The 15,139-nt window shown below is 47.2% G+C and overlaps 1 protein-coding gene across 1 annotated transcript; it reads right to left on the bottom strand.

Annotated features, from left to right (window-relative positions):
- Nucleotides 1-10,424: 10,424 nt before the first annotated feature.
- Nucleotides 10,425-14,818, bottom strand: LOC117897863. Its single transcript, XM_034806936.1, has 2 exons — nucleotides 14,329-14,818; nucleotides 10,425-14,255 (listed from the first exon to the last, which is right to left on the bottom strand). The coding sequence occupies exons 1-2, from the start codon at nucleotides 14,381-14,383 to the stop codon at nucleotides 11,689-11,691; spliced, it is 2,622 nt and encodes an 873-aa protein (XP_034662827.1). The 5' UTR covers nucleotides 14,384-14,818; the 3' UTR covers nucleotides 10,425-11,688.
- Between the last annotated feature and the right edge of the window lie 321 nt (nucleotides 14,819-15,139).

Genomic DNA, 15,139 nt, shown 5'->3' with positions numbered 1-15,139 from the left:
TAGTGTCGCTGATTTTCTTGTCTAACTTGAGGCATCTCGCAATTTCGGTCAGAGTGCTATGAAAGCGTTCCACCTGGCCGTTTGAGGTGCTGTGAAGCGGGGCCGCATTTACAATGCAAATGCCGTAGGCGTTCCGAGCATCGAAGTGATGGTCTCGGAATTAAACGCTGCCTCGTTATCACAAAAAATTGTCTTGGTAGCGGGGAAAAGGTTAACAATTTGTAGTAGAGGGCCTGTGATATCGACTATTGTTCTAGCCAATATCGGTTGGACGATTGCAAATTTGGAAAATTTGTCTATGCAGGTCAAGAATTGTTTCTTGTCTGTCGCGAAAATGTCAATATGCAACATTTCACCAGTATAACTTGGTATAGGCGTTTCCCCGAGTTCTTGTTTCTTCGGGTGCCTATCATACTTGGCTTTAGTGCAGACCCTGCAGTTCGCCACTACTTCTTTGGCTAAATTGCCCATGTTGGGAAAATAGTAGTTACGGAGTACTTGCTTAATATTTTCCTGAGCCGCTCTGTGCGCTCGATTGTGTTCGGCAGTTATGATTTCTAACTGGTCGTTTTTGTCCGTTACATCCTGCACTAAATTTTTGCAATGCCAAAACTGGGTAGCAGGGAAAAGTAAAATCAGGTCGTGTTGGAAACTTGCCAACGTGGGGAGATCGCAAAGTATTGCATTTACGACTCCAGAATTCACAACTTGTTTGAGTGTATCAAGAATTGTGCTTTTGTCAGTGTAACTGATGAGGTGGCGAGTTTTGCTGCGAAACAGCAACAAGTTTCGCTCTAGTGGAAAACGCGATTCCTCCAGGACAATCTGGTTCCTAAAGCAATTCAATGGTTTGTCTGTTGAGTCGACCGTGTAGGTCAGGGAGAGTTCGCTGTGAACGGTTGCAGCGTCCGAACGGAGCTCATCTTGTAGAGCATTAATGTTTTGCCTTGAAAGGGCATCCGCCACCAAGTTTTCTTTGCCTGGTTTATAAAACATTTTGGCATTGTGCTGATCAATGTAAGATTTCCATCTTTTAATCTTGGAATTTGTGTTCTTGTCTGCCACAGCAAACGTGAGCGGCTGATGGTCTGTGAAAATGTTAATTTCCCTAGAGCCGTACAGAAAGTTCTGCAGTCTGCCTAAAGCCCACACAATGGCCAGCAACTCTCTTTCGTTGGTGGCATAGTTTTGTTCGGCTTGTTTTAAAGCGCGAGAAATCATCGTTATTGGCCTATTGCCTTGGGAGAGAACCGCACCAATTCCACTGGCCGAAGCATCCGTGGTTAAGTCGAATGGTTTCTGAAAGTCTGGATACATTAGCATGACATCTTCTGATGCCAAAATATTCCGCAGACAGAGGAATGCCTCGCGTTGAACTTCGTTGAATTCAACAGGGATCTTCTTTGATACGTGCTTGCTAACCGAACCATTTTCCCCTTTAAGTATGTCCGATATCGGACGAGCTATAGCGGCAAAGTCTTTAATAAAAACCCTGTAGTAGCTGGCTAACCCCAAGAAGGATCTAACACTGTAGACACTCTTTGGTTCAGGGAATTCCTGAATGGCTTTAACTTTTTTGGGGTCGGATGTTGCTCCATTTTTGGTTACAATGAAACCCAGAAATTCAATGCTTTCTTTGAAGAATTGAGTCTTTTCAGGACCTACACGCATGTTGGCGTCGAGTAGACATTTTAGCACAATGTTAATGTGCTGAACGTGCTCCGTTTCGTTTTTAGAAAAGATTATGACGTCATCAACATAGACAAAGCAAATCTTCCCTATGTGCTCCCTCAGGATATCGTCTATTGCTCTTTGGAATATGCTGCTTGCATTGCGCAGGCCGAACGGCAGGCGACAGAACTCGTACTTGCCGCTGCTTACTGAAAACGAAGTCTTTTCGCGGTCATGCTCCGCAAGGTAGATTTGGTGATACCCAGACTTTAAGTCGAGGGTAGTGAAGTATTTTGCCTTTCCTAGACTTGCTAAGATCATAGGGATGCTCGGCATGGGGTAACGGTCCGGTATGGTTTTTTCGTTCAATTTCCTGAAGTCAATTACCAACCTCTTTTTTGGGTTACCGTATGGGTCCGTGCCTTTTTTATCAACCACCCATGTTGGGCTGTTATAAGGCGATCTGGAGGGCCTAATTATGCCATCGTCCAATAGTTGTTTGACCTCTTTGTTTATGAAGTCAGAAACACCCATGAGGCTCGGGTATCTTGAATACACGGGCTCGTTGTCTACTGTCCGGATTGTAGCGACAACAGCAGTATTAAAAGGGAGAGCTTCATCTGCATTTGAGAAAGCTTTTTTGTTTCTGAGTATCATGTCCCTGAACTGTTTCTTTACGGAAGGGGGAACTACGATGTCGTTGACATCGGTGAAGTTCACGTCAGCACATTGATAGTACTGGAGTTTTTCGGATATACCCTGGTATTCCAGAGTATTTTTTTCCAAGTTCAATTTGACCCCGGCTTGTGTTAGCAAGTCGAAGCCTATGATCGCGTCGAAAGAGTTTAGGGTGTCGAGGAGAAAAAATGGGGAGGTATGTTTGAAAATATTCATCAAGCATTTGCGCTTGATTTCGGTAGACCCGTGGATCGAGTTTACCGAGAATGACTTGGCGACCGGCGTTATGGTTCTTAGCTCTGTTAAGGGCTTAACATAATTCTTTGCCGCGCCAGTGTCAATCAACATTTTCAGAGTTCTCCCAGCCAACCGCCGTTCGATGTACGGAAGCCGGGAGTGTTCCCTAAAAAATTAACCGAGTCGTCACCAGGTGCGTACTCGTTCTCACTGTCTAACTCTTCAACTGCCTCTTTGGCTGCCTTGTCGTACTCTGTTACAGCTTCTTTGGAGTCTGTTTGTACAACATTGTTAACGCGTTGGCGTTTTTGACCTGTTGAACGGTCTGACGAATTCTTGTGTTTTGGTGCGTTGGATTCGTTAGCCTGACGCTTGCTATAGTCGGTTTTTTGTCTAAATCTGGAGGAAGAATCAACTTCCATGGGCTGAGGAGCCTCGGTTTGATTGTCTTTAGGGGCCTGGGGCTGGGGCCCGCCCTTTTGGCGCTTCACAAAATGGGGATTTCTCTCTTGATTTTGCTCATCTTTGTTAAATCTGGTCGGTTTGCCTTGGGCACGGACTTTGTTACCCTCAGCAATTTGCGCTCGGTCCTGCAAGGCTTTAGCGTAAGAGTTGGCAAACATGCTTCTCTCAATGCTAGCTTCTGCTTCTCTGGCCAGGGCCAGAGCGGATGGTAGATCTTTTGGTTGTGCAGGAAACACAACCGCTCTCAATGACTTTTTTAAGCCCGGAGATAAAAGCGTGTAAGGCGTCGTCTCTAACCTCCCGGTTGAGCAAATCGGCGCCTTCTTGGTCGTGAGACATTACGATTTTGTTGGTGACGAGCGTGAGCTTCTTTTCAACATCATCGTAGTATTGCATGAGGGACATTTCGCCCTGCGAGACTAACTCCAAACTTTGTCTCAACAAACGCAAGGATGTTTTATCCGAGTATGTGCAATCTAACCTAGCTAGTATTGCATCGAAATTAAGGACAGTATTGTGAGACACTAGTAAGGCTCCAGCTGAGCCTTTGATTTTATTCCTAATGATCGCAACCGCTTGGTAGTGTGCAGTGCTCTTTGGAAAATTCTTGAATAGTTCGTACGCGTAGATGGCTGCTTGCCTCCATGCTACATACTCGTCCTGCGCACCGGTGAAATCCGGCACAGATTTAATAATGTCTAAGGGGATATCGCATTTAGCGTCGGGATCGACGGAAATTTTCTCGTATGTGATGATTTGGGGCGCTTCCACCTGCAAACTCTGTACTTGTGTAGCCAAGGCGGTTATTTGTGCTTGAAATTGATTTTGTTGTTGCGCCAAAGCTTGCCTGACGGCACCCTCAACGATAGTCAAAAGTTGAGCTGGCTCCATTTCTTCAATTGCAGCGGTGTCTGCTGGAGTAGGATCTACTGAGCAATTTAATTCCCCCTCCCAACTATCGTCACTATTATATTCAACTTTTACTTCTCTATAATTCCAACTCATTGGCTTATGGTTGGCACTTTTCAAAACTTAGGCCGATCGTGAAAGGTCGGCATGTAAAACTGTTGGCAATAATAGAAAATAGTGTAACTTGGGGTATGCAATATTTTATTAAAAAAACGCTGGTAAAAGTATGCAACGATTTTCAACAAAAGTATGCAATAGTTTTGTTTACGGTATGCAATGTTTTTTGAAAAAATAACGCTGGTAAAAGTATGCAACAAATTTTAGCAAAAGTATGCAACGTTTAAAATGAAATGCTGACAGAAAAAGCAGCAATATTACTTTACTTGTTTTTTAAGATCACACGTATCGGTAATAATTTTTTCAAACCGAAATCACTTATGAACTTACATGACAATGGGTTCTTATTTATTGGTTGGGCGCCAATTAATCCAATCCGGTCCCGCGTAGTCTCTGCTGGCAAGGCACTAGTAGATGACACGTCAGGTGCGTAAGTGGATGTTGTTGATGGGCAGTGTTAGCTGCTATGAGTTAATCCAATCCGGTCCCGCGTAGTCTCTGCTGGCAAGGCTCTAGTAGATGACACGTCAGGTGCGTAATTGGATGTCGTCGGTGGGCAGTGTTAGCTGCTATGGGATTTAGTATTGTGTGTGTTGCTAGCTAATGCTTAGTCAACAATTATAACTTCAATAATAAAACTTTCACGGAGTTACCGGAGCACAAGAACTTTATTAGAAAAACTCAACTGTTTGGTTATACTGTGTTCTTCAGACTGAAGGCTGCAGAAAATATTTGAACTTAAGTTAGCCCTACAAAGTCAATGCATCACGCCATTCGCTCGAGTCGGCGTGCCGACTCAGCATTCTTGCGCAAGCAACACGGTGTCCGTTTACAGTTGCTGCGCGCAGAACTCTTGATAGCGAGTCAGCATTGTTTACAAAATATTACTTTGTTGCTGAGGGCAACAGATTGCTTAAGGCTGTGTGTTAGACAAAGTAAGACAAAAAAGGGAATAACTTATGTACTTAGTTCTTAACTTGTATGCGGATGAAGCGGAGTGGAGTGGAATGGCGAGGGAGTGCTCCCCGGGGAGCGATTCGGTTAATATTCGGAACATAAATTTGCAAAGGAACCACTTTAATCAATGGCCAGGTAGCGGATAGGCACAGGGCATGATGGTATACCACTATATGAGGGTATACCACCAGCGTGTGTTTGGGTAAACTTCCTTCAGAGGTGCAATGTACCATTAAGCAGCAGCGGGTATTGATTTGCCGAGTGAAGAGAGTGTGAGAGAGAGAGAGACGGAGAGCAAAACAATGTGACTGTGGATAGGCTTTCGCAGTTCCCAATCCCAACCGACGCCACACCGACAGACAGGCATAAATTGCTGAGCACTTGGCCGGCCAGCCACGGGGTTTCTACAAAATCCGGACATTGTTTGTTTTGCTGGCGGAAAAGAAGATGAAAATAGAAAATGGTTTTAGTATGGAATGGAAAACTGTAGAATTGCGACGGGCACTGCCGGGATGCGTGCCGTGCCATTCATAACACATATTGAATTTCATTTTGTGGACACTGCGCCACAGGCGGCAGCTGAAGTGGAGTGGATATTCCACCCGAAGCCCGACACCGAGGGCCCTGCCTCAAGCGGCAGATAGATAACTTGCATAATCGTTGCCATGGACTTAAAATTTATAGAAAGCTTTGCGGTCACCTGAGTCATGGGCTAGTCGAAAGCCACTCCGTCCCTCCCAATCTACCGGCCAATTATTGAGCCGTTGCCAAATGCAAGAGCATAAAATGAGCGCACATATTGCCAGAAAGAGTGCTCCACAGAGAGAGGGAGAGAGAGAGAGAGCGGGAGAGAGGTGTACAACGTAGGCGTAGGAGTTGGCATTGGCTTTAGATGTGGAATGGTGGAAGCGGAGCAGCGGACCAGAAACAAGAGCAATAACTGTTTGGCAAACAGATTTATTTTGCCTGCCTACGCATGCAGGAGCGGACTCCAACACTTTGAGGGTCTCCCGTCCCTGAATCTCAGGTGCAATTTATAATTTAATTAAATATTTAGCAGGCGTAGCTCCCCCTTCGTATTACTACTATTATTATTATTGCCAGCTCTATGCAATGTGTGGCCCAAAAAGTTTGAGGAACCCTTAAAGTTTCGTAAAATGTTTTAGGAAGTTTGCTAATTCAATCCGCCTGCAGTTGTTCCACGAAATGAGAGCCAACTTGAAGTAGTTATCCTCGTTGCCAGAGCAACTCATCCCCCAGATTTCCTGCAGCGCCCCAACCAATTACCCATTAGGCAAGGGCCGCTCCTGAAGGCGAGCTAAGGGCACACGGCTCAGGGCTCTCCACTCTTCTCTCTGTCCCGCACACACAAATATTGGTTTCCAACTTTCATTGCCACTGTGGCGGGTGGAGTGCGGCGACGGCGGTCGCGGTGGCTCCAGTTGGACCTCCATTGAGTGCATGTTGTGACTGCACCGCATCTCTCCCACGTCTCAATCCGCCTGCAGTCTGACCACAGACACCTCTCCCCGCTCACTGCTCACTGCCCACGGCCCATCGCCCACATACAAATACAAACACTCGTTGCTTGGGCCGCGTGGGTGCAGTGCATCATTTTTGCATTAGAAAAGTGCAGGGCCAGGCCATGAAAACTGTAAATAACCGGAATAGAAGCCTCAGAGTTGGGGCAGGTCCCCATGGCTCTCTGGTGCCTGGTGCCTGGTGCCTCGGCCAGCCGCAAATTATGCTTGTCAAAAATGAATGTTGCATACGTAACGCTGAGACAGAACAGAACAGCAAGCAGAACAGTGGAACTGTGGAACGAACTGCTGCTGCCAGAGGTAATGAAAGAGTCAGAAAGCCCAGAGAGAGAGAGAGAGAGAGATGGGGAGACAACGTGGGAGGGTGGATTGGAGATCACATTTAGAAAATCGCAGCAGTTTGCGGTTGTCGTAGTCGTCGTCGTCGTCGTCGTGGCAGTACGTGCTCGATGCGTGCCAATCCCTGGAGGGTTTCTATCCGTAACGCAACTGTGGCAGCAGTCGATTCCAATGGCTATGGCCATGGCTATGGCTATGGCTACAGCTTGCTCTTGGCTCCTGGCTCTTGGCTCTTGGGTCTCGGGTCTTGGTGGTTTTGTGGATTTGCCCGCAAACGGATGCTGCTGACGTTGTTGCTGACGCAGTTGCAGACTCAGAGGCAGAGGCAGAGGCAGAGGTAGAGGTGAATGGGAGGAACTTTTGACTAAATGTGCTGCTCTCTCCGAGTGCATTAAGATGAAAATGTTATTACGAGTGGGAATGGGTGTGGGGAGGATGCTTGGTGGGTGCTGCTTCCTCTGCAGTCATTATTGAAGCATTTGTGAGGTGGCGGCACAGTGGGAAACGGAGATTAGGCGCGGAAATGCTGCAAATGTTAGTTTGGTTATCGCTTCGAAAGGGCCATGACGATGATGGGAATGATGGGAATGATGAGAATGGGGGGAATGGGAATGGGTGGAAAAAGTCGGAAATTTGATATGCCAAAAACCGTTTACGATCAACAAGTGATACGGAGCAAGTGCACCGAGAAATGGCAAAGGAGGAGGACGGCTCTGGCAAATTATGCAGATTGCCTGATGATGATGAAACTGTGAATGGAAAAGGACACAGGAGGACAGGAGGGAGGATATTGAGGAAGTTGGGCAGGCACTGTTTGGCGAGAACTTTCCCATCAAGCGCACAGGAAGAGACATTGATTTGACTGCACGAGAACAGACAGACAGACAGACAGACAGATAGAGGGAGAAGTTTTCCATTATGGAAATGTCATCAAATCGATTTTCTTCTTTTTCCTGCCAACTTCCAACTGACTCATAATGATGGTAAATGCTGGGGGATTGCAATTCAGGAATAGGTCGTCAAATGTTCCACATACGAGGACTCTCTCGTCCTTTTCCGCACCATTAAAAAGTCTCAAATGAGTTATTTTGCTTTTATTAAATTTTTATTCATATTTCTCTTTGTGTGTCTTCTGTTGGTATTATTATTATAATTATTATTATTTGCAATAATAACTGTTATTATTATTATGTTTCCATCTATTTATAATATAGTGTGTAATAAAGCTTGACAATCTATTAATGCTATTACAATGTGTATTTCGATTATATTGTTCGTTAAATGTCCTTTTTGTTTGTCCTGCTGTTCTGTTCTGTTCTGTGCTGTCGTGGCATATCCTGTTATGTTTTCTGTTTCTGTTCAGTCCTGTCATGTTTGCTTTACCCACTGTCCTAGTGTCCTACTGTCCTGCTGTCACACTCTTCCTCTTCCTCTGTCCCTTCCCCTTCCCCATCCATCCCCCATTATTTCGTCCTCGTTGACAACTGTATTCGTGTGTCATGTCGTGAATGGTTTTGTATCTATGTATATATGTCGTTTCGAGGATAATATTAAGTGTGTACGAGTAGTGTTTGTGTGAACAGAGTGGGTTTCGGCATGGTCGAGTGGGTTGTGAGCCCTAGGGATGAGTTCTTTGGGAGTGGCTGCGCCTGTGGATTGTTGAAATTTGACTAATTTCGGCTTTCAATATTCGGAATTCAACTTAAAATGCAATATGCTGTATTTCACTTTTTCTTTCTCTCTCTTTTTGTTTGCTTGTTTAATGATATCGTACAGAATTTGTTACTCTATTCATCATCTGAATTTAATTTATTTTTGGCAGCACTTCGCAGCAGCACAGCCCAGCACAGCACTCATAAAAAGTTAATTTTATTTTGCCTGGCATTCTCGCACTCTGCTTTCTGTCGGTCGCCTCTCCATGGCCTGCACTGCAATCGGATGCGGACTCAGATACAGATGCACAGATACGCGGCATACCCTCGCCTCTGTAAATCTCTGCAGAATCTGTGCATTTGCGTGTGTTTTCCATTTGCATTCACGCAGAGTAATTAAAATTATAGTTACATTTCCATCATCATCCGGCATCGCATTGCCCCGGAAAACCCGACAGAGAGAGAGAGCTGTGAACCGGGGAAAGCCGCGGGGCAGCCAGGCAGGGGGCAGGAATGGCCGTGTGTACCGTGCGTGCCGTTATTCGAGTGGGCAAATCCAGATGGGGGAATATGCTAAAAGCATAGTTTAAATGCTCCCTAGTTAGGTTCTCTCGATCTCTGTTCCCTATCCACTCTAATGCCATTCCCCCCAATTACTCTCTATTTGGCTGTCGGTTTACGCTTGTCTCTTTTGCTCTTGCTTTTTGGCGGTTTCCATTTGTTTTTTTAATTAGTTAAAACGATTTAAAATGAATAAAATATCGCCCCTGTCTGCGGTAGTCATTACTGCCCCTCCGCAACGGGGGGTGGAGAGGGAGAGGTGTGTGTACGATGTAATTAAAATTATCTATGTATGTACAAATCTACCAAGGAATGGCAGGATTTCCATTCGCCATCCACCATCCGCCAACTATTAGAGCGGACGCCAAACAATAATACTTTGATTAAAACATTCACGGCTAATGTTGCGCGGTCAAAAAGGAGGTACGCATATTTGTGGGGAAAAGGATGCTGAATAAATCGCAGGATGTGGCAGCCAGGATGCGCCGTTTGCTGCTGTTTGCTCCGGCTCTATGTGCCTATGTGCAAATTTGCTTTCGGTTCAGTTCATAATATCAAAAAACAAAAATTCCCGCACCACGTCAGCAAACATTGCACACAGCAGAGGCAGCAGCAGCAGCAGCAACCACAACAACAGCAGCAACAGCAACAGCGGCAGCGACAGAGGAAAAATTAATTGGGTCGGGGAAAAGCAAACCCCGGTAAAAGGAATCCCCTGGTGGTGAAGTGAAGTGAAGTAGTACAAATATTTGCCCGAATACTTTCCCCCTTAATTATTGTAGTAATTCATTGCATTCATGTGTTTAATTATTCCACACACATACACACGAATGCATACCCATGTAAGTGTGTGTGTGTGTGTGGGTATGGGTTCTGTGGGTGTGGTCATGTAAGTGGAATTTATCATGTACTTATCATTGACTTCTATAACTTACATTTTACATTATCAAGCTCGAATTTGAAACGTTCTACATACACAAAAAATACTTATAATGCGTGCCTCCAACTCTCTCCTCACTCTTTTGTTTTCCACATAAACCTCACACCAATTTATAATACCTTTACATATGATATACCCAGAGAGAGAGAGAGAGAGAGAGAGTGGCAGAGAGAGCGCTTGGTGTGTTAGGGTATCTCTGGCATCGACCTCTCTCGTAGTTACCCAATTAGATTTTGATTTTATTTATTTTCCATTTTTCCACCTCTTTCTACATTCAATTAGATTACACACAAATATGCAGAGATATACATAAATATATATATGTATACTTTATGTAAATGGTAATGCCATACATACATACATAAATCTATGTTTTATTTAGATTTAGCTGACATTGCATTTGGTCTACTTGCAGGAGAAATTGTGTGTGTTGTTGGCTGTGATGGCAGATGATAACTAAAAGGATTTCTTCTATAGGTATTCTAGGATAGGAACGGATTAACACTACTTGTATGCATATGTGTGGGTAGATTGACTAGATGACAACTGCTAATACAATACAAATCATAGGTACTAGGTGTCCTCGCATAATCCCAGCAGTTGCTGCGGGAATTCGGGGAAACAATTCGCCAGAGGATAACAGATTAAAAGTAGATTTGATTTGAGTTTAAAAACATTTGATTTGGCACGACTCGTTGCGGTTTCTTTCTCTATATACGATATACATAGGTAGGTAGGGGAGTATAAAATGATTTTGATTTAAAAGTCCTTAAGCATTTAGGAATACATTTACATATGTACAGAAAGAAGAGGGAGGAGGAACTACTTTAAAGTGGGAGGGAGACTAAAGACTAAAGACTGTATACTATACTCATATATTCATTCATTGTACATCGATGTTGGCTATATAGTTTCCGTACTTGTGTTTATGTCTGCCATAACAATAGATCTGCTAACATTATAAGTATAAATATGTAATATGCCTTGTGTGTCTCTTGCTACGGCGATGCTATGAATACGATTCCCACATCCTGGCTCTAATCCTATTCAGTGTCTGATCTCTAAAACGTAATTCAATAATAAAATACTCCACCAACAAACTCTAGCACCCCAGAAGCAAATGCTCTCTCCATCTCTATGGATATATGACATATATTTATACACCTTATGAAGATCAGTTTTTGGTCGCTATAATCTCTAGCATTACATTATCTTTACAGCATTACGGAGAGGGGGATACAACTATTCGATTTCTAGCTACGCATTGGGGACAGTTTGGAGATCTCTAAATGGAATACACAAGTATACAGAAGTATATATAAGTTTATATGCGATAAAATGGTTTCTATGTGGTGCGATTCAAAGGGGGATTCTCTTTCTTCTTTCGGATTTTCTGTAGTAATTTCTAATCATTTCTGGGGGTGATGCTGTGGCAGTCAAAGGATTGTTTCGGTTACTATCTGGATATACACCTCATCTGTGTCTGAGAACTGATATGAAACAAACGATTGCCAAGGATGGCTTGGGTCGGGTGATCTCTGAATGAATGATTTGGCTGTGGTTCTCTGGTTTCTGGGGGCACGAATCTATTTGGACCTATTTACACCTGCGTTCTATAATACTATAGCGACACAAACTCTCCTCTGTCCTTGTCCTGGCCCTGGCCGGACTCTGTCTGGTGCTGCTGCTGATGATGATCCGACTGCGACTGCTCTCCGCCGACGGACTGCTGCTCGGACTGGTTCTGGTTCTCGTTGAAGAGCGTTTCATTCTCGTACTGCTCCTCGTCGTCGGGCAGCGAGAGCGTGGAGTTGCCCAGGCCCCCGCTGGCCGTGATGCGGCGTCCCATGTTGTCGTACTTGGGGTACGCGGAACTATCGACGCCGCCGCCTCCACTCTTGCCACAGAGCGGCCGCAGCGGCGTCACATCGATGGGTGGCGTCTGGCAGGCTGAGGGCTGTGGCGGGCCGTTGTTGATGCAGCTGACGCAGCTGGCGGCGGAGACGGGTGGCATGACGCTGGCACTGGAGTTCGGGTGGTGGCACTGCACCACAGCCGTCACGGCGGGCGGTGGGGGAGGCGGTGGCAGCTCCATGGGATTACTCTGGCCATTGCCCACGCAGTGGTAGGTCGTCTGGTGGCTATGCGAGTCCACATATCCGCTGGCATCCAGGTTGTAGGTCACGATCTCGTCGTGCGGATACAGGCCAGTGGTGGCACCTTGCTGCTGCTGTTGCTGGTGATGGTTCTGCTGCTGCTGCTGCTGCAGGGAGGAATCCTTCTTGAGGATGCCCCGCCGCGTGGTGTGCCGTGGCAGCGTGGCGAACTGGCCCTCGGGCACGCTCACTGTGCCAGCTCCCCCGTCGCTGCACTGCACGTCCTGCATCCGCTTGGGGATGTTCAGCAGATCCGGATACATGTTGAGATCCGCGCCGTCGAGCATGTCCTGCGTGACGGAGACGCGAATGAAGATGTTGCCCCCAAAGGCCGGATTCGGCACAATGTTCGAGCAGAACTCGGGTGGCGGTGGAAAGACGCCCACATTGAGGGGAAACTCCTCGGAGATCTGGCCGGGATGCGTGTGGCTGTGGGTGTGCCCCGCCATGGACGTGGGCACGGTCATCATTCCGCATGTGGGATCCTTCACGGTCATCAGCTGCTGCCGCATATGCTGTCCCACGTTCTGGCCCTGTCCCTGCTGCTGATGTTGCCCCTGCTGATGCTGCCCCTGTTGCTGCTGATGCACCAACATTGTGCCATGGCCCAGGCCCGAGCGATGGTTCTCCACGGCATGGATCTCGATCTGGTTGAAGCTCAGACCGGCCGAGTCCGCCTTGTTGATGCTGATCGAGTTGGGATTGTTGTCGATGCCGTAGCTGTCCCCACGATCATTCGTGGTGGTGGTGACACTCGAGTCCAGGAGCTTCTTCTCCTGGTCGTTGAAGCTGACGCTGGACTTGACGCCCGCCTTGCTGGTGTGGCGGTGCTGGCGGGTGGTGCGCTTGCAGAGGCACACCACAAACGAGATGGCGATGAGCAGGAAGACGGTGCCGAAGATGCCCATGATGAGGCCAAAGTACCAGAAGGTCTCTGGCGTCTTCACCAGCACATGCTGCACAATCTCGCTGAGGTAGATGCTGATGTTTTGGGTCATGCTGCCGATGGGATTGGCGCCCGTGCAGGCGTACGTGCCCGCATCCAGGCTGGTCACATTGAAGACGGTCAAGTTGCTCCACAGTTTGTCCGAGGCGATGCTCTCCGTGTCGAAGAGCACATTGTCGTTGTCCAGGATCTTGCCGTTGAGCTCCCAGGCGACGTCCGGCAGTGGATCGCCGTACACCAGGCAGCTGAAGGTCGTGTTGCTGCCAATGTCAATGTTCTGCACCTCCTCGTTGTTGAAGATCTCGACGCGGGGCGGACAGCCGAAGAGCTCGTCGTCAACGCTGTCCCAGGTGCGATCCTTCTGCGCCGGCGGACCCTTGCACACGAGACTCACGGAGCTGAGGCGACTGGCCACGTACCAGGAGCGGAATTTGCGCAGCTTGCAGTTGCACTGCCACGGGTTCTCCTCGAGGGAGAGCGTCTTCAGGTTGGCCATGTGCTGGAACACGTACTCGCTGAGGCTCTCCAGCAGGTTGTTCTTGAGGTTGAGGAACTCCAGCAGATTGAGATTCGCCAGCGACATGGGATCGATGTAGGAGATGAGGCAATCGTGCATGTCCAGAGTCCGCAGGTGGGGCAGAATGGGGAACTGGTAGGCGGCGAGCCGCTTCAGCGGATTGCCATTCAGGTAGAGTATTCGCAGGCGATCGTTGCCCATGAACGTGTCCTTGTCGAGCATCTCCAGTCGGTTGTCCGACAGATCGATCTCCACGAGGATCTTCAAGCTGCGAAACGACTCCTTGTGGATGTACTGCAGCTCGGATTTCTTCAGGTAAATGCGCTGCAGATTGAGCAGCCCCAAGGCCGAGAACTCCTCCCGGTTCAGGTATGGTATGTGGTTGTCATTCAGCACGAGCACCTGCAGCTCCGTGCTCAAGGTGCTGGGTATGCTGGTCAGCTGCAGGGAGCTGCAGATGGCCGACTTCTTGCCATTCGTCCACTTGCAGGTGCAGTTCGAAGCGCAGCTCAAGGACCAGTCATCGGCGTAGGTCCAAGCCACCAAACAGAGCATCAGCAAACACCAAACTAAACGGAGGGAAAGAAAGAGTGTGGAGGATAAAGCATAAGTTTGGACTGCATCCCCCGTCCCTGCACTCACCTGGTAGACCCATCGTGGTCGTCGTGCTGCTCCTTCGTTGCTCCATGCTGTGCATTTGGCTACCCTTTGGCCTCCCTCCCTCTGCACTCTCTCTCTTGGCGGCTTTCTCTTCACAGCCCGCTGGGTTCTGCGTTCTCTGCGTGTCCTCGGCGACCCTGCCAATTGATGACCCTAAATGGCTTTGGCTGATTCGATTGCCATGTTTCACATCATGTTGCCGCCGCCAGCAAAAAGGTCTCCATTACTCCACATTACTCAGCACTTTGGCTACACTTGCCACACACAAAGCAGAAAGCAGAAAGAAGATCTCTGCACGACTCTTCTCTCCCCAGTATCTTATTGATTTTGCTCTTGCTCTTGCTCGTTCTCCTCTTTTGAGTTTTGTGTTCAGTTCTTTTCTTTTAATTTGCTGCCTGGCATAAAGGAAAGTTAGTCCTGCCTCTTTTTGTGTGCTGCCACTGACATCGGCAGCTGGGACTGGTACTGTGGGGTATCCTTTCTTTTAAATTCTTTAAATCTGCAAAATGTAAAAGAGAATCCGGTATTAGCGTTACGACGACCACTCCACACAATGCCCATTGTAGTTGTAGTTTCTCCGCCCCCTCCTCCTCATACACTTGCCCCGTTTGTAATCTCTGTTTACTGTATTTAGCTTTGGCTCTGTATAGCGACAGAGAGAGAGAGAGAGAGAGCAAGAGCACAGGCCCTGAACGGTGAATGGAAGAGAATGGGAACGGGGAGAATGGCACGAGTAACTGGGGGATTGGGTGCCTGTCCCGTGCCCGTGCCAAATGGATGGAGGTTTAAATCG

This window comes from Drosophila subobscura, chromosome O (genome assembly GCF_008121235.1).
Source record: "Drosophila subobscura isolate 14011-0131.10 chromosome O, UCBerk_Dsub_1.0, whole genome shotgun sequence".
Classification (NCBI taxonomy): Eukaryota; Metazoa; Arthropoda; class Insecta; order Diptera; family Drosophilidae; genus Drosophila; species Drosophila subobscura.
This window is presented reverse-complemented; position numbering and strand designations above follow the sequence as displayed.